Genomic DNA, 18,997 nt, shown 5'->3' on the forward strand with positions numbered 1-18,997 from the left:
ACAGAAGCCCCCCTGAAAACTTTACCCTGCCCTCAGCCGCAGAGACATCTGCACTCGGCTGGGCTTGCTGACTCTCCTGGCAGCCACACAGCTACCACCTCACCAGCCACCCTCACCGTGCAGTGTCATGGCACCTCATCCTGCCCATGAAGCTCCCCATGGCTGCCTGGGCCCCCCAAGTCCTACATGTGCCTTCCCTGTGCTCCAGCCTACACCGAGGACCACTCCTTCTGGTTCTTCACAGGGTAAGTATGCACTGCCGATGCCAGAGCAGAATATAGCTTTCCTATTTATGGAAGAAATTAACTTGCTATGGTAGTATTATTTCAGTAAAGCATAGCCAGCCTCAGTGACTCTGATGTCCCCTACAGCTGAACTCATTGATGGAAGACCACAATGCCTTTTCCTCTGAAAAGCACCTAGCAATTGATCAACAGGTCCTGGAGTAAAGGCAAATACATAAAAAGCATTGCCATGCACAAGACAACACTCAAATGCCCTTCCAGCATTACCCTCCTCACCCAGGAGCACTGGCTTTCAGCCTCTGCTGAAACACAGGGTGCAGGAGGAAGAAGCTTGGTGGTCGGCAGGAGGATCAACAGGATGCACAAGGAGAGGGCTCACTCCTCTCCATCACACATGAAATGCCACCAACACACAGCATCATCAGAAGGGCGGGGAACAAGCAGCACAAGCCCTTTCTGTACCCATGACACATGAAAAGCCCAGGAGTCTTCAATGATTGGGGTGCAAGGTTTTATTATTTTTTTTTCTTTTAAATCAGGGCAAGCAGACTGCCTGCAGAGACGACCCTTTTAGCCATCACAAGCAGCTAGGTACATCTACCTAGTTGCCAAAGTAGTATTATGAAATGCCTCTACAAAAACATGCCCATTTAACCAGGACAAACACAATCCTGAAGGCTTCACTTTCCCTCTCTTTCATGCACGTTTCATGCATCTTTATTTATTTATAATAAATATATGATCTTTATTTAATTATAATAAAAGCGTTGTCAACTAGATCAAAATTCAATTTATTTTAAAGAGTTTTAAAAATTTGCATTTTCTTCGGTCATAGCTCACTAACAAACCCGAAGATACCCTCAGCAAGACAAAATTCTGGTCTTTTGAGAATCATCATGAGAAGTGACCCTCAAAATGCAGAGTTATTTTCAGAAAACTGATTCTAACTAGTCGTATTTAATAGGACAAAAAACTAAAACCCAGGCACTCACACAGCATACATAAAGTAGACAGAGAAATGCAAAGCACAGGAGAGTTTTGTGACCTCTAATCCACACCATCAAAAATTAGAACTGGAGAGTTTCTAAACATATCTTCAGTCACGCCCCATGCAGAGCAAAGCTTAGTTACTATACTGGTGTACAAAGAAAACACATTTACATATGCAGAACAAGAGGGGAGATATTGCAGCTATCATTTAGGAAAAAAAACAAACAACACTACTCATGTGTGGACTTTATCACAACTCCTTTTCACAAAAATCTTGATAGAGAATTCCAACACACAGTTTAAATGAACTCATTACAGAACACTGACAGATGTGCAACATTTATAAAACTGCTTCAACATGCATATAGCACTCTTACAAAGCACCATTTCTTCTACAATATGTAATAGATGCACTGGTGACAGTTGCAGTATAAAAATAAACACAAACACTCTGTTAAAAAATTAGTGCAAAAGTATAATTTTTTTCTCATTTGAAAATGTGTATCATTTTTCTCAGATACGTTTAATAGTATTATTCTCTTACACAACGCAAGAGGTCCTGCACAATTCCAATTCCCTCTCTGCTTATTCTGAATTGCATGACACATCTGAAGCCCTAGTATTCCCCAACCTTTGATCAAGAGCTCTTAAACTCCATTTAAACTGAATTAGACAATATTCTAAAAAACATATCTAGTATTTCTAGCTCTGTTCCAAGTTTATTAAGTGTTTCAGTTACTCTCCATGGTCTCAATACATTATTGTTTTATTGAGAGTGACTCATTTACAATCATTTCTAATAAGCAAGATATATCTATCTTAACTCATTATTTGTATCATTAAATAAAACCCCTAGCTTTCTTAAAGAACAGAGCACAGCAATACTAGTGCAAAGAATTATAATTCAGTCTGAAGCAGAACTACATTTCCCTCATATTTTGAAAAAAAGTTGAAAAACATTTTCAACTGTCAGAGAACTGTTCAGTTAAAGGCTGCTTTAAACTTCTTAATCCAGAAGTGTTGTAAGAGTCCCTTTTCTTCCAACAACTCATCAGTGAAAGGCTGACATCCAGTCTTACCAGTCATTTAAAGAATGTGTGCAAAAATAATTTAATTGGAATACTCTATGAAGCAGTTAATTTTAAAAAGATCTCAGACATTGAAATAATGCTTCCTGTTAAAGGGACACCTACACTAACCAGTATTGAAAGGCTCACATTAAGCTGATTAAACTATAAAATAATGGTCCCCAAACCTTATTCCAAGAGATTTTTTCACACACATTTTTTTCTTAAAACAAAAATTTTATCGCAAATCTGAAAGCCAGTCCAGTTTTTGGGGGGCATTTGAGTTTGGGTTTTTTTTCACACAATATGGGAGAAGGTCCCTTTAACGAGGAAGGAGACAGGTATCACTTAATCAGGATGTGGGAATGGAATCTGTACCTATGGGTAAATGGCAATGCATTCTGGGTTGGTTCAGCCCTTGGTTCTGAGTTCTGCGTCACTTCCGGCATCGCTCTCTCGTCATCTGTCCCGTTAATACTTTCCGGCGTTAAAGGAGACTGAATATCCCCTCCAGCTGATTCCTTAAGTAAAACAAACAACACATTAAAATTACAAACCGACATGTTCAGGAAGGCTATACGCGGTAATTTTAGGTAGCATTAATGTGAGGCTCAGACTCCCAGCATCTCTCATGATCATATTTCATTATGTGAATTTAATTTAGAAGTGTATTACCAGAAGATTCACATCATCTTGTACAAAACACAATTGACCTATAAATTATTTGGAAGTATCCAGCCTCCTGCTTATTACAGACCTCCCTCTCACCTGCCCTCATCCTGCCACACAATGGGTGACTATTGACACCCAGGATACTTGTCTCTTACTTTATACCCTAACATGGTGAAACAAACAATTTTGATAGATGATTCAAAATCGAGCTTTCATATTGTTTATTAACCAAAGTGAACAGTGGAAGGGCCATTGGTGGTACGATCAGTTACATACGAGCCACCTGTAACCAACACTTGTTCAGCTGAGTTCTTGCAAAACTTCCATAGGCATGTTAGCCTGGCCTAGCTCTTGATGATTATGGTATTACTTGGGAAGGAGAACACTCCAGATACCTTCAGGCAGCTTCAGCTACTGCTGTGTAACTGGACACCCAAAAAACTGAAAGGCTGCCTCCCAGCTGAAGGCACTGGTGTGGTTTTAATCACCCTTCATCTTGCCAACATGTACATTTGTGTTTTGGCCAACAAACACCATTTGCTAATCTCTAGTCACTGAAAAGTACTTCTTTTTTATACAAATAAAGTACACCCTTGTAGCCCACATCCTAAGTTAGAATGTATGTGGTTTAATTTTAGTATTTTCTTTCCTATTATGTTCTTTTTCAAGTAATGATTTTTGCAGGAGATAAGTGAGTCATATAAGCTAAATAGCTCATCTCAATCTTCAAATGTCTTTGTAGGCTTTTAGTAACCAAGTAGTAACATTTAACTCTAAGATAGAAGAGTTTCATGAATAAAGTTCAATGGATGTCATGGAGAAGTGTCTATACAGCAGAGGACTGGCTGAATTACAGTATTTCCAGAAGGTAAGTATCTCCTATGGCCACACAGCCTTCTACCACCTGCATGGCGAACAAATAAAACTGCTGGTTAATGTTATTCAACTGAAGCACAAGCACAGTTTCTGGAAGGCCAGTCACTCCTCTTCCCAGCTCTTTGACATTCTGCATAGGAAGCTGAAGAACTGCAACCTCAGAAGTAACTGCAAAGTATCTGAAAATAGTCATGATCTTACCAGATCAAGGTTTAATTTTGAGCCTCCACTTGTAGCATTCAACTAGTTTAGAAGGATAATGCTTTTTGAAAGCAAATACTGAATCTGATCCTCCATCTATAGGAAAGTTGTCCTTGACTCTGAGATTTCACTAGATGGAAAAATCAGTTCTTTTAAAGAAAGTAAGATCTCACTGTCACCATCATCTTCCACACCTTTCTGATGTCCCTTAACCACAAATGTTCAACGCATTCAAAACTGCACTTTAAACTACATTAAGCATTTTCAGCAAAACAATTGTCACAATTTTGCTTTTATTCTGCCACATTTCTCACATAGAGAGAGAGACGTATCTCACTCTACAATGTGAATTAGTGGGTAATACAACAGTTAAATACTGACTTCAAGTTCTAGTATATTTAGCGTTCATAAAATTATACAACGCACACGGACCAGTCTCTCCATTCTGGACCTTCTTATTAAATTCCTACTGATTAAAAAGCAATAAATAATTAGCTTACACTGATTTAATTCCAGAGATATAAACTGTTATTTATAATATAAATTTAAGGGGGTTTATTATGTGAATACTTTTTTGTATTCACATTATTATGTGAATACTATTATGTGAAATTGTTACCTACTTTCAGGAAGAATCTTGCTATTTTATACTCAAAACTATTCTCTTCAGTGTTAATACTTTAAAAAGCAAAATTAAATCTAGATTTTTACAGAACAGTTTTACTGAACTGAAATTGAACCAAAATTGTGTGAAAGGAGAGCAGAATTGGCAAGGTAATCAGACAAATTAATTATTTTTCACAAATTACACGGTTTTGTCTATTTTCCTCTGCTAGGATAGACATTTGATAAACAGATTGCACTGACATGAAATGAAAGCCTTTAGGGACCTAAGAGTTGCTCTTATTTCCTCCTATTCCCAAACTAAACTGGATATTCTAAAAAATACTTGCCACACCCTACAAAACCTGGATGGCTTGTATCTTTAAGCTAAAATTCCTGCAACATTATTCTTAAGACACATAAAGCCACAACCTATTTACTGAAATGTTTTAAGTGTGAATGCATAATAATTATTTCAGCAGAAGAAAAGCAAATGTGCAAGTTCCATCTAGGCTTCTCTTTCAGTAAAGTACTTTAGATTTCTAATGTGAATGAAATTAAAATGATAAAAATTAATGCAAACATCACACACTGTGTAACAGCTAATGGTTCACTGTAAATTCATGAGGGGCTGATCCTGTATGTAGAAGCAGCATCAGATTGTAGTATGTATTTCTTCCACCAGTAATACAGGTTAATTAGTGCTCCCACATACTCACAACTATCTCAGCCTGATAAATAATTTATTTGCAGCCAACTATAATGAAGCTGGCTATGAATAAAGCACCGAAGACAACAGAAAAAGCCACTTAACACTGAACACATTTTTTACAAATGTTTATAAAAAATATGTTCCCATTTTCTATTAATTAGAGTAGAAGCATTCTAGAAACATTTTTTTGAGCTGTCCATATGTAATGATGTTTTTATTCCATACCATTATAGCTACACACATCCACTCTATACTTTACAGTTGAGGAAGAAAATGTGGTTTGCTTATAAAGCTTTTCACTCTTCCCTTCTATTTGGGAGAGCAGGTTAACTTAGTTCTAACGTTCAACTGTATAGACACTGTATGGAAACAGGGCTTAAACTGAAAATGACAAGTCCCTGTAAATCAATGGTATATTTTAAAGCTAATATTGCCACTTATGGCAGCTACAAATAGGTATTTCATGCATTTGAGAAGTAAGGATTAACATCTCTCCTGTGGTATAAACCACTATTATATCACATACAGGTTTTTTGAGGGTATCGAACTTTTAAGTCACTTGCCAGCCTTGGACTTCCACAGGGACTGAGCATTTTTCTACATGACAGGTAAATGTGAGAGCCTGATTCAGGTACATTTTGCTATTTAAGAGTTTGTCAGAGATCTACGCTGTCTAAAGGAGCTCTGTCCATACTAACAGGTATGCAGGACTCCAGTGATGCCAAGCAGTATAAAAATGACAGTGTCTACAGTATATACACTAAACATAACAGTGGAGAATTCACCAAAAGACACCTTAAATTTCAAAATCTTACAAACAAAATGCACACAGTCACAAAAGTCTTTAAAGTAGAAGAAGCAGACTTCACAGCACAGATCAAGCCACTTTTTAATGGTGATTAAATATGGAAGAGAAGAAAAGGAAGAGTAGGTGGTTCTAAAATCATGAACAAACAATATGAATTCCAGCTTGTTTTCTTATTAAGTATTATACTATTTTCTCATTAAGTATTCTGTACACTTCCTTGGCATTGCTGTTCTTCATAGTGCTTCTCTGTTCAGTACTGACTGGCAATGGTGTAAGTCTGCCAGCTACTGATTCAGATACCATAACACATGTGAAACTTGTTCCAGTATAGAAATTCATATAACACCCCAGAAAGTTACTTATTCCACAAGGTTTGTAAGCCAACAGGTGATAAACCATGACCATTTTTCCAAAATCAACCCATTCCTTGCACGAAAAACCGTTGTGATTCCGAAACTTTTCAGTCAATAGCTATTCCTAAAGGCCTGCATAGGAGGGGCTCGGAATCACAGGCAAGACTATCTTGAGTAAATTACTCACCAAACAATTTCAGAAATTGCAGGTCTTAATCTGAAATGACCAGGATTGAAAGAAGTATCTGAGGACAGATTCTTGCTTACAGAAAAAGAACTGAGGTTCAGACGCCAGTTGGTTGGAGGACTGATGTGGTGAGCCTGCAAACTGCACAAACTGTTGTTTGGTTCTGTACTTGAGCCTGATTAAGGTTAGTTTAAAAAAGAAAAGAAAAAGGGGGGTGGGGGCAGGGGCAGACAGGATGACACAGTTTTCAGGCTATTGTCTTCATGCAGCTCAGTGAATTTCAGGCTATTGTTTTCATGCAGCTCAGTGAACTCCAGATTGAAGTGCTGCTCTTTCAGTGCACAGGAAAGCTTGTAACTGAAAATGGACCATTGGGTGGCCTGTCACTGTAAGCTCCATGAGTCTACGACAAGCAAAATATTCCCTGTATTAAAAGATGGGTCTGGGAAATAAGAGGTGGCACAGCAGGGGAGCCAGTATTTTAGTTTTATATAAACAAGGTAAGAGCGCTACAAATCTTTATAACCTAAGGCTGAGTTAAAGGGACATCAGGTGCTGTACCTATGTCCATAGGTGGTCTTAGAAGTAACAAAATTGACACTTTTTTTTTCTAGATTGAAGCCTCCAGACATGCCAGATATAGGTAAAGTGTGTACTATTATATAAATCCATCTCAATATAGATGGGCTGGAAGTACAAGTTCTCTGGCACAGAAACAATGCTTTTCTCTTCATTTCAAGAAAGCACTGTGTACTCAGTGGGACTTAACACAACAAAGCAGCATCCCTCTTTGTGATTTGTTGGTCCAGGCCACTGTCTTTCTCGGTACTAGTTCTTTTTACAGTCAAGGTAAACGCTGTTTTATATATTATTTGATTTTCAGGGAAATTAAAGCAAAGCCTGCTGGTAAATAGGAGAACAGATAGTATTAAAGAAACAGTAAGAAGGCAGAGTTCAAAATTAGCAGCAGCATAGATTAAGGGAAAAGGAACTCCTCCTATTAAGTAACTGCAAATTGGGCTACGGATTATTTTCTTGTTCTACTGTTTCTTGTTTCACTGTTTCACATACACAAAAACGCCAAAGAATACGTGCCAACAGATGAAACAGTGTATCCAATAAATATTCAACAGGGAACTACAATTCCTGGCCACTGAGGCACTATTCTGGTGGAAATACCTAGCCAAATAGTACCAACACTTCCCTAATGCTCGTAACACCTTAGAGAAGCAGCGTAACTTCAGTGGACTTAAGGTAAGACTCTCCTTAAGTTTTACCATGGCTAGCTCTGGTAAGTACTTCAACTACAAACACATATTCTATTTCTGAGATATTTCTGTTACTATCTCGTTTTCTATTTCTTCTCCAGTTCCACAAGTTTTTGCAGGACATTTAGAACTGAAACACACATACCAGTAGTATCTGCAGCGTTGCATCAAACAATAGTGTTTGTGCAGGGTTCTGTTACACTGGTTGTAGAGATGTATTAAATAACAATTCAATCTGTAGGGACATACTGAATGCAGAAAAAAGCACATGTACTTTTCCTTTTTTAGAATTGTGTAGCAGAAAGGGTGGGCAATTTACTATATCTGGTAATTTAGTTAACTTGTAAATAATAAGGGCATTTTTTAAAGCAGTACCAAGAGAAATATAGCATTTTATTTAAGTCTGACATGTACATTTTCCAGTTTTGATATGCAATCTCTTCCTACCTATTATTAATTTAATGCAAAAGGATATCTGCAAGTCCAAGACAGCAGAGAAAGTGACACTTTCAGCTAGCTGGGTTACCATTATGGAGCTCACTACTCACACACTACCTCCCAAGCCTTTCCTGCCAAAGCTTCCTAAAAAAGCAAGGTTCCTTGAAAGTCTTGACTGGCCAAAAAAATACCACTGAAAATACTTCCTTCCTCTTTTACTGTCCCCCTCTGCAAAGGATCACTATGCAAAAGGGAAAGAAGGGGTACAAAATTGCTGAGAAAGGCAACACTTCATTTATTTGCCTTGCAGCCACTTTTTGGCAGATGATCAAAATGATGGCAAATGCTCCTTCACATGTCTCTAGGGTGCCACCTTCTCTCCCCACTACCCATATTCCCCTCAGTCATAAACTTCCCTGAATGAGCCCCAGCACCATGGAAGTGCTGCAGTTTGACATAAAGCCATTGCTTCTCATCTGCTCCAACCTACAAAGTTCCTGACTGAACTCCCTTCTCTCTGGGGAACTAATGAGAAGCATTAAGTATGTGACGACTATTATGCTGATGTGTCAGCACTTGCACTAACTGTACCTTTCAGAATAATATGTTAACTTATCAACCCAGCGAAAAGCCAACAGATGAAAAGTAAGGCCTGAATATGAAATTATTCCTAAGTGTGCAGTAATTAAATTGGAGCTCTCAACGTGCATTATAGAGTAGCTCAAGGTAACATTTCTGTAACTGCCTACAGTATAAAATGTTAGGTTCCAAGTATAAAAGGGAATTTCTGTAAAAAGAATAGTATTAATAGCTCATATAGTTTAAGAGAAAGCTTTAATACTGGGCAGCTGCTAGACAAAAGCATCTTGTCTCTGACTGAGTAGTTCAAATTTATGTCCAAACCAAATAATAAGTCATTCCATTTGACAATGTCAGATTTAACTTCTGAGTCTAGGCTTTTAATCAACATGTCAAAAAAGAAGTAGAGTAATTGTTCTGCCTATAATACTGAGTAACTAGAGGCTTGGCTGAAGCACTTCACTGTTTCTAAAGCCAAGTGTATATGAGGTTATAAAATACCTATTTCCGTTATCTTTGTGTTTGTTTACGGAATTTATCTGAAATTTGGAGACAGTCAAGAAAAGTAATAAAAAAATACTCCCTTATTCTTTTCCTGTTACAGGACAGCAAGTGGTTTCCCGTTAATAGCAAAATCCAACCTAGCACTTGGGTAAAATGCCTACTGGGCATGAGGATGGTTCATTGTGTATATTCTTGTGTTTGCCACTGACTTCTCTTGGAAGGACACCAGATGTAGCTTTCTGGTGGCAATGAAACTACTTGCACAGCATGTTGCAAACTGCCTGCCATACTTGTTCCATCAAAGATCAGGAGCATGTTACAGTGCAAAGCACCCAAGAGAGGCACTGACTTAATGAATGAGGACTCTCCAGAAAAAAAGACTCAGCTGCATTAATCCTGTTCAACTCAGGAACCCCTGTTACAGTTTTAAAGCTGCTTCATCCTCCAGAAGTAATTACCTTTGTTGTCACTATTGCTTAAAACAAAACAAACAGCTATACACAGAGCCAGAAACACTGGGGTGTGGGGGGGGTGTGGCGCGCAGGAGCAGCAGGTCAGAAAAGCCTCATGCAATTTCTTTTTTGAAATCAAGTTTGAAGTACTACTTTTCAAGCAAATTAATTTTAGGCACTACTAATATAAATGAGACTACATTAAAGTTATCCTCCTGTTAGGCCTCTATTAACCCAGTTCATGTTTTGAAACGCCTTTTATAAACTCTTCTTTTACATCACGGCTAACTGTAACAGAACTCCAGAATCAGCATGTGAACCTGTCACCTTCCTTCAATACATTACACAAGTGAATACCACACAGTAGGGAATAAGTAAAAATAGTTTGCTGTTTTGATTTTTGTTGTAACAATTCTTCTGTAGAAGTCCTTTACAGTGCACTGCCTGAAGTTTCACAGATTAAAAGAAAAACACACAAAAGATGTTTATTACAGAATTACATAACTGCTCACCATCTTTACTCATTTTCAGGGGAAAGCTCAAAGAAAGGAATGGGGGTAAACAAAAGGCTAATTTTATTTTAAAGCAAGTCCTTTTGACACCTCTCTAATGTATACTAGATGTACTCTTAGACCTCTTGACACTTCTAGCTGACTGTTGAGGATTCCCAGTAACTGGGAAGTACCCCATTCATTTTTAATACAACGTGTAAGATACAATACAGTAGGTAGCACAGATATGAAGTACTAGGCTTGAATCAGGCAGTAAGACTCACTTGAGAGGGTGTACTTGTTAGCTCCATCTTTTCTTGAGATTTTTCCTTTGCTAGTCGTGCAGCTTCTTTGAATTCCTGAAATTTTTCAGCAAACTGAAGGTACATTTGTTAAAAAAAAAAAGGAAAAGAAAAAGAGAAACAGTAGGTATGAAGTAATACATTACATGCAGAACAGAACGCTGTACTTAACATTTCACAAAGTCAAATTCTGTCAGTAGAATTCTTAAATTTTTCTCCTTATTAGATACTCATTTAAGAGAATTACACAGTGATATACCTTTCAGTACCTTTCAGACATAACGGACACATATGTCAGGAAAGTTCTGAATGATGCAACAAAGTTTGATCTGTTGCCGATAATGTTAAAACCCCTTACCTCAGAGATGGCTAATAAGAGTGACAAGCTGCCTTAGACAACTGCTTTTAGATTCAGTTTTCACTCTCTTCCTAACAAAAAATTATCTGGTTCTGAAGCCTACTGTGGTCACTATTAGCCTAGAGCTTCCAGTGGGCTTCATTCTTTCATGATTGAAACAATACTGATTTCTTCCTAAATACTAACAGTATTTATAATTTCAATAGAGCTAATTAGGAAAGCAGCAGTGGGAATACTGAGTCAAGTTAATTTCTTATTGTTCATTGACATCAATCAAGTTGAAGAACAAATTGAACTACACACATAGAAGAACACTAAATTCAAGAATTGCACATTGAACTGTCACATGAAATATGAAGCTTAATTTCTATGCTACATGTACATCTTCCAGAAAATAGCTAAAGCAGCAATTTAGAAATACATGAATCCTTAAACCTGAGAGATTAAATCAATTTATTAAGAACAGGGTCTAGTTTCTCTGGTTATAGAAGAATTTGGCTTCTTAGATCACAGCTTGACACTACACCAATTGCTACAGCAGCCAAGCATTGTTTTTGTTTCCTACTGCTTCTATACAGAACATTATCTTATGATGATCAGCTTAAGACTGAAATGATTCTGCAGAAACACTGGAAGCTTCACCAACAGCTTCTGAATCTCTCCAGCAGGAGCATACAAAGAAATTTTGCACTGCATGTATTTAGAAGAGACGAAAGCTACCCTTTCTTTGTGTGACACAGTCTCAACTATTTTCAGTAAGAACTTTGCTTGCTATGCAAGATCAAAAAGACCTTATTGTTTTTAAACTTCTTCTCCTGGCAGGCTATTAAAATTTGAGGAAATACCATTGCTCTCTACTTGTATATTTCACCTATTGGGTTATTTAAAAGCATATGCTAAAGTCTAATCCAGCATCACAAAGTGTCTCAGAACAGATGATAGCACGGGCAACGTATCAACAGAACTAGATGATACTTATTTAAGACCTGTATGTAGACTGCAAAATCTGATGGATAACCTATTATTTAAATCAGCTTTAAGACCAGAGAGGATTGGTAAATGGAAAACATATGCTGAGATTTATAACAAATGGGTGAACAAGGCAGTGAAAATTATCTGTATCACAGTGGTAGAAACTGTGACAAAATATATAGTAGACAGATAAATATATAACATTCTAAAAAAAAGCCAACAAGGCTAATGTAATGGAAACTTTAACAATTTTACTAGAATTTCTTGAGACAGTCAGGTGGTGCATCAAAGCAACATCTTGATAAAATTCCTGAAATAACAAAGATTTCATGGTATGAAAGGAAAGGTTCTCTAAAGTATCAATATTTTAAGGAAAAGATGAAAAATCAAGCAGGGAGACTGCAAGAGGGTCTTACAAGTAACTATGGTGGCACTTTTCCCATTTAGCATACTCTTAAGTTACATAGAATAAAGCAGGTCAACTAATTCAAAGGGGTAAGACAGAGAGCAAACCTGAAAATGAGTATTTCCTATACATCAGGACATTATCAAAAGCACAGACTTATATTCTGAATGAGAATATTGTCTCAGTTTTTTCTGAAGACCACAGGACATTCTGTTCCCCCTACTGCAGCAGCAAAAGGGACTGTGCTAGCAAATCCTCATCCCTTGGAAGGAACATTCTTCAGCATAGGAACCATCTTTCAGGTATCACTGACTTCTGATCGAACAATCTTGAGGTGAATTTGTGGTTTAACTTACAGAGAAGAGGTCTAATGCAGGCAAATACATGATTAATTAATTTTCTTCTGTAGTGTTTGTATATGAAGTTGATTAGAGTGCTATTATTTTTCTATCAGATATTCTCACTCCACTAATTCTCAGTCACAATAGTACACAAAGAGGTTACCGTTGTTGCACTCTAATAATTAGTTTACGAGGAAAAATGCACATAAATCAAAGGTGAATAGTTCAAAAGGCAAAAATTTGCTATAAACTAAGCGGAAAATGATCTAAGAATAAACAGTTTATTTTATCTGCGCTGATTATTTGCTTCAGTAACCTGCTGAAATAAGCCACAGATTAGACTAAGACTTTTGTGGTTGCAGGCTGTCTTGTGCTCCCTGGAACTTGAAATGTTTCATTGGGACCAAGAAACACTACTGCAAAACAAATTACCTACAACCAGGCTATTCACTTAAGAGCTTTGATAAATCAAATACAGAAAAGAAGTTCCAGAATCCATTTTTAAGGCAATTTCTAGAAGCAACCTGTTCCTGAACAAATCCATTAATACACTTTATTTGCTAGCCCTATTATTAATATCCAGCAGTATCCTGATCCCTAAATTAGATTTCTTGTCCTTCAGCGCCACATGTACCAAAAAGTGCTCTGGTAAATCTGACTATAATGCCAGTGCACAAATGTAGGACAAGGCCTCAAGGACAAGAGTCCAAGTACTGATAGCCTGATGAACAGAGACTTGTTAGAACTTGTAGGGCACAAGCCCTGGGAGCAAAGGAACAAGCTAACTGCAGACCCCTGAGCCGTCACAGTTGAGGAGGCAACCAGATGGACAGAGAAACAAGTAGCCAGATAAGGGAACGGATGGCGCCGATATGTAATCAAGAAAGCCGCGTAGAAAGAAACTCCCTAACCTTGGAATAAAAATTATTGCTATGTCAAGATAAACTAGTAAGTACCTATTGTTCTAACGGTGTGCCTTAAATATTAACCAATCAGTGTTTTTTACGCTTAAGATTTAACCAACCAGTGTGTAATATGTAGAAGGTAGAAACATATATAATTGTAAGAAAATCACTAATAAAGGGACAACTTGCTTGCATCAAGCTGCGTCTCGTCTCTTCATTCGCCGCACACAAAAGTGAGAGTTAGCAATGTGAGCAGAGAGACAAGACAAGAACGAATAGACATGTGATTTCTCTACAGCTACACAGCAGATCCAGGGTTTCCAGTTCAGCTCTTCTGATCCCAAGACCAACACATCTACCAACTCCAGTGACTGAATAGACTGCAATCTACAGAAGTTTCCTCTCGCCCATCAAATATGTATTTTTTAATTTTAAAATTACACAAAAAAATTATCTTTATGAATTTTAGTAGCAACAGTCAGCAATTTCAACTCACATGAATATCAGTTTGATAACTAAGATATAATATAACAGGAGCGGTTTTCTAAAAAGGTCCTGAAGATTCCTCACCATAAGTTTCTTCCCTTTATCTCCCACATGGGGAGAGCAAGAAAAGCATCAAATATAGCACAAATAAAAAACGCAAAATATTGTCAACGACAAGGATAACCTAGTACTTAAACTCAGGCAAACACAGAGTGTGCATGACTACAGCATGACACTGCCTCCAAAGAAGCATTCTGTGATTAAGGAAAACAAGCTAGTCTATGAAAGAGGTAAATTAAATTAGCATTGATGCTAAGTTAATTGAATTATTAAGAAAAGTTATTACCATGGTGGTAAGCAAGTGCCTCTAGGACATACATACCAATTTATATAGTGACAAAGTTTCTAAGTTCACTGAAGCAATGACAAGTGCACAAACACACATGCAATATTAGTACCATTCAGAATTTCCCGTGTTTGTGTTGCTTTGTGGAAATGAAAGCTATCTGATCATGAAAGAAAGAAATCTTCCAAGTGTAACACTTGTCCAAATAAATCAGATGTATTGGTTCTCATTTTAATGGTCTTCTAACAGGCCTATGCTTATCCTTGGATAGTGACAATTACTTTCTCAAAAGGGCTGGTATGATTTTACTTTTTTAAAAATAACAAGCCAATCATTATTCCTTACTTAAACACATATTTCACATTCCTTTCACCGCACTTGAGGTTCCAGATCTTTTGTATACCTCAAAGACGAAAATTCTCTGCTTAATGTAGAGACATGTTCTTAAACTCAACTGGAGAAAAATTACACTGGCTTGTACAGGTTCTTGGACTCATCTACCAGAGTCATGTCAATAGCAACAGGTATTTAGAAAGGGTACTTGGAGGAATTATAACATCAGTTTGAGAAACAGCGGTTACTGCTTTCCTTGGAACAAGGGGTACACTTCCTTCCTGCATAAGCAGACCAGAAAAAAACCCTCATGCATGGCACTGTTTCTTTAGTAAACATTTCAACTTTTTTTTATTCCAACAAGAAAATACATTTTCTTTTACAGTGAATCTATTTGCCACTAGCTTCATTTAAACCTGCAGATGTTAAAATACCTGTAATTTTATGCAGTACATTGTAGAAAAGTGATAGTGAACGTGGCTTAAACAACAAAAATGTGTCAGAAGACTACCAGCAATTTTTTCCTAGAAGATCTTAATACAGAAGAAACACTAAATTGTCTATTCCTTTAAATTCTACCATGAAAACATGTAATGGAAGAACAACTTTTTAAAAAGAGAAATCTAACAAATTAATAATTAGAAAACAACTTACACTGTGATAGCTTAAGTGTCCCACCTTTCCTCCATCAGTTTGAAGAAAACTGGCAGGTATCATACTTCGTCTTATCTTTTCGCATTACAAGGATCAATAGAGAACATTCTTATGTAAATTATTTTTAAATAACAACAGTAATGAGCACTGAGTCAAGATACAGCAAGCAGGAACCAAATATTCTTAAGCTGCTTGACTAGCTTTAGAGCTGCCACTGGTCATACTTACTTTTGAAAGGTGATGTTCAGATGAAAATCCCAAGCCATAGACTGTATTCGCCCTGCTGTCTGCCCACTGGCCAAACTTCTGGGATGTTTTAGTAAATGTCATGTTGGGGGTGATAGTGCTATTTATTATTGCCTGAAAAAAAGTAATAATTGTAAAAAAAAAGTGGGTTGTGGTTTTGATTTTTTTAAGACTGCTCATAACTGAAAATGCCAATATTGTAGTAAAGTATCTGCATACACTGAATGAGAGACACACTGGGAACTAGGGAACAGTTTTCTAATTCAATCGCAGCTAGAATTACAAAAGCATATTTTCACATGCATTCTGTAAAAGGAGCAAAAGTTGGGGAAGGTACCTGTTTGCAATTGTATGCGATCATTCAGTAGTTAACAAGTCTATAAAGTCCTTCAAAGCATCTGCATAGGCTAGTAAGATCAGAAGAACAAGCAAAGTCCTTTTTTGTCTCACAGGTGTTATTTCTTTGTCCCTTAAGGCAACACCTCTCAAGCTCCACTGTAAGTTTCACTGTTGCACTCCCCCCACACCCTACCCCCACTGCATATGCAATTCACACTAGAAAACACGCAATAAAACAAGGTGGACAACTTCTTTTTAAGTTTCTGTATTACAAGAATATGCTGTTCCTTTATACACACACAAGCATCCCTAACAGCAACAGGGTCATACACCAACTGCAGAAGAGCTACTCTTACAATAATTTTTATTCTCTAGTTCTTGTTATATACAGGATGGAAGAAGTGCATCCTCCAGCATACAACTTCTACTAATGTAAACAAAAGCCACAACTAATAGATGATATGCTGGTTCCTTGAGAAGCAACTAAAGTTCACCATGGATTTCAACAATATTTCCATCACATCAAAGTTTGTCTAACCTAGTGAAATCTGTGATGTGGAACTGTGCAGGTCACTTAAAGTACGTAAAGATAAAGGATAATACTGACACCACTGGGTTTCATTTAACTGAAAAACCTGCTGGTTAGTACAGTTTACAACCAGCCAACATGAACAAGAAAGATTATCCATAAACTAAAAGATATGTGTATTTGAAGTGAAATACAGGCATGCTTTCTCATCTGTCTGGTGCTACTAAGAGTTTCAGCCACATTTGTTAAATAATTCACAGCCCTTTTCATGAATCACTGATGCTTTGTAACACCCACATGAAAGAGAACATCCTTAAAACTTCCCAGAAAATAGCACACACTGTGAGCAGAAGAATTCAGCAAAAATCTTTCTTATATGCCAGTTACTGTGCTCCAAAGCTTACTGTCAGTACGTGTCCTACCGCAATTGTCTTACAATACCAAGTTGGGAATCTTTCAAACATCAGTGTGCATGTCAATAGGACAAGAGGAAGCAGCTTCAAGTTGCACCAGGGGAGGTTTAGCTTGGATAGTTGGAAAATTTCTTCACCAGCACAGTTGTCAAGCATTGCAACAGGCTGCCCAGAGAAGTGGCTGGGTCACCACTCCTGGAGGTATTTAAAAGACATGTAGATGTGGCACTTAGGACCATAGTTTAGTGGTAGACTTAGCAGTGTCATGTTAATATAACGGTTGGACTTGATGATCTTAGAAGTCTTTTTCAGCCTAAATGATTCTATGATTCTATAACCCCTGCCTTACCCCTGGCAGGTTAAATTCAGTGGTTAGTGAAGAATTCTAGAGCAGAAGAGCAGCAACAAAACCCATAGGGTCCAAACCATCTTCTCTGTCATAAATAGTGAAATCTTTCTTTTAGTTTTTGAATAGCAGGAACTGCATAGATGTATAGAGAATAATAGTATTTTCTCAGGATGGTGGGAGTGAGAAACTCCAACATCAGAGAGACCAGCTACTGCTCTCCCAAGCCTAAGACCTAGAAGTCAAAAGCAGCTTACCTCTTGTGTCAGATGGCCTTGGGGGTGAATATTAAAATGAGTAGTCATGGAGTTTACTTAGCATGCTTCACTTTTGCTGAGATGTGGATAGCACCAGAGCTCAGCTACCATCAACATAACATTTTCCCTGAATTCTACAGGGCAAGTGTAAAAAATGTACAGCTGATGGGCCAGCTAAGCTCACAAAAAGTTCCCATGTGCATATGGTGATTCTCAGATGAAGTGATGGAGAGAAGTATTGCAAGAAAGTTCAGAACACATTGTATTGAATATGTAGAAAGACAAGCAAAGATACTGCAGCACAGATGAATTTAACAGAACTGGCATCTTCTGCAGTAGCTTTGGCAGCTCCACTATATTCACATTAAATGAGAAAAGCAAATTTGGATATAGCTGACGATATCAAACAGGCAGTTCTCTCCAATAACCTTTGCTTCAAAATGCAAGTTTTGACTACCATTGTGAACAACTCCTGGAAAATTCTGGAATGTCTGAAAGCTTAGCTTTGAACCAACAAGTCTCATAAGGTCAAGGACTGGATCTGCCACGTGATCAGAGACTGGAGAACCATCTCCAGCATCTCCAGTCCACAAAAATGCCTCCTCAGATTTTCATATAGGAGAAGTTTGTCAGTGAAGTCACTGGTAACTCAAAAATCATTTGCCTTTCTTCAGGCGTAAGGTTTGGAGCCCAAATAAAGCCAGCAAGCCTGCACCTGCACAGTGGCCTCCAACTGACCTCATAGAAAACATGCTACCTATAACGGAAGAAATAACGTGAGATAAAGAGGTGGACTTCTTGGAAAACAAGTGTTCTGGAGCTCTTTTTTTCTTGTATGCTTCTTGTCATCTTGTGCACTGTTAGTGCTTGGAAGCCCACTTTTGAAACAACCTGGTGGAAGCCCAGCACACAGCTGTGCAAGTTCACTTACTGTTCAATCTCTCTTGCTGTGAAAGCTGCCAACAGTATCATGTTTGAAATTAAATATCCTGGGGACAGCGTAGAAAAGAGTCTTCATCCCATCTCAAGCTTTAGTTGTCTAGCTTGCTTAAGCCCTAGTTCCACCCACTGCTTGATTATTTTGAGCTTACATCACAGACTTGAGAGTGTGTGTATTATGTCATGGATGTAACTTCCTCAGCAAAGCAGATGACTCTGAGGACAGAGACTTAGGACCTCCAAGCAACAGGACTGGCATTTGCTGCAATGAGAGCAGCATACCTGGTTACAGAATAACCCAATGAAAAACCCTGGAGAAACCAATCAGCTGTAGCTGAAAACTGCTCCCTGCCTTGGCTGACCATGTGGCTGGTTGCAC

The 18,997-nt window shown here is 37.8% G+C and overlaps 1 protein-coding gene across 1 annotated transcript in view; it reads right to left on the reverse strand.

Annotated features, from left to right (window-relative positions):
- HOMER1 (homer scaffold protein 1) overlaps window positions 1-18,997 on the reverse strand; it is a 96,291-nt gene that overhangs the window by 45,671 nt on the left and 31,623 nt on the right. The window contains exons 3-5 of the mRNA XM_055791559.1: window positions 15,778-15,909; window positions 10,731-10,823; window positions 2,681-2,823 (exon numbers count right to left, since the gene is read on the reverse strand). Coding sequence (XP_055647534.1) covers window positions 2,681-2,823; window positions 10,731-10,823; window positions 15,778-15,909 — 368 coding nt within the window. The remainder of the gene's footprint in view (window positions 1-2,680; window positions 2,824-10,730; window positions 10,824-15,777; window positions 15,910-18,997) is intronic.

This window comes from Falco peregrinus, chromosome Z (assembly GCF_023634155.1).
Source record: "Falco peregrinus isolate bFalPer1 chromosome Z, bFalPer1.pri, whole genome shotgun sequence".
In the NCBI taxonomy this organism is placed as follows: Eukaryota; Metazoa; Chordata; class Aves; order Falconiformes; family Falconidae; genus Falco; species Falco peregrinus.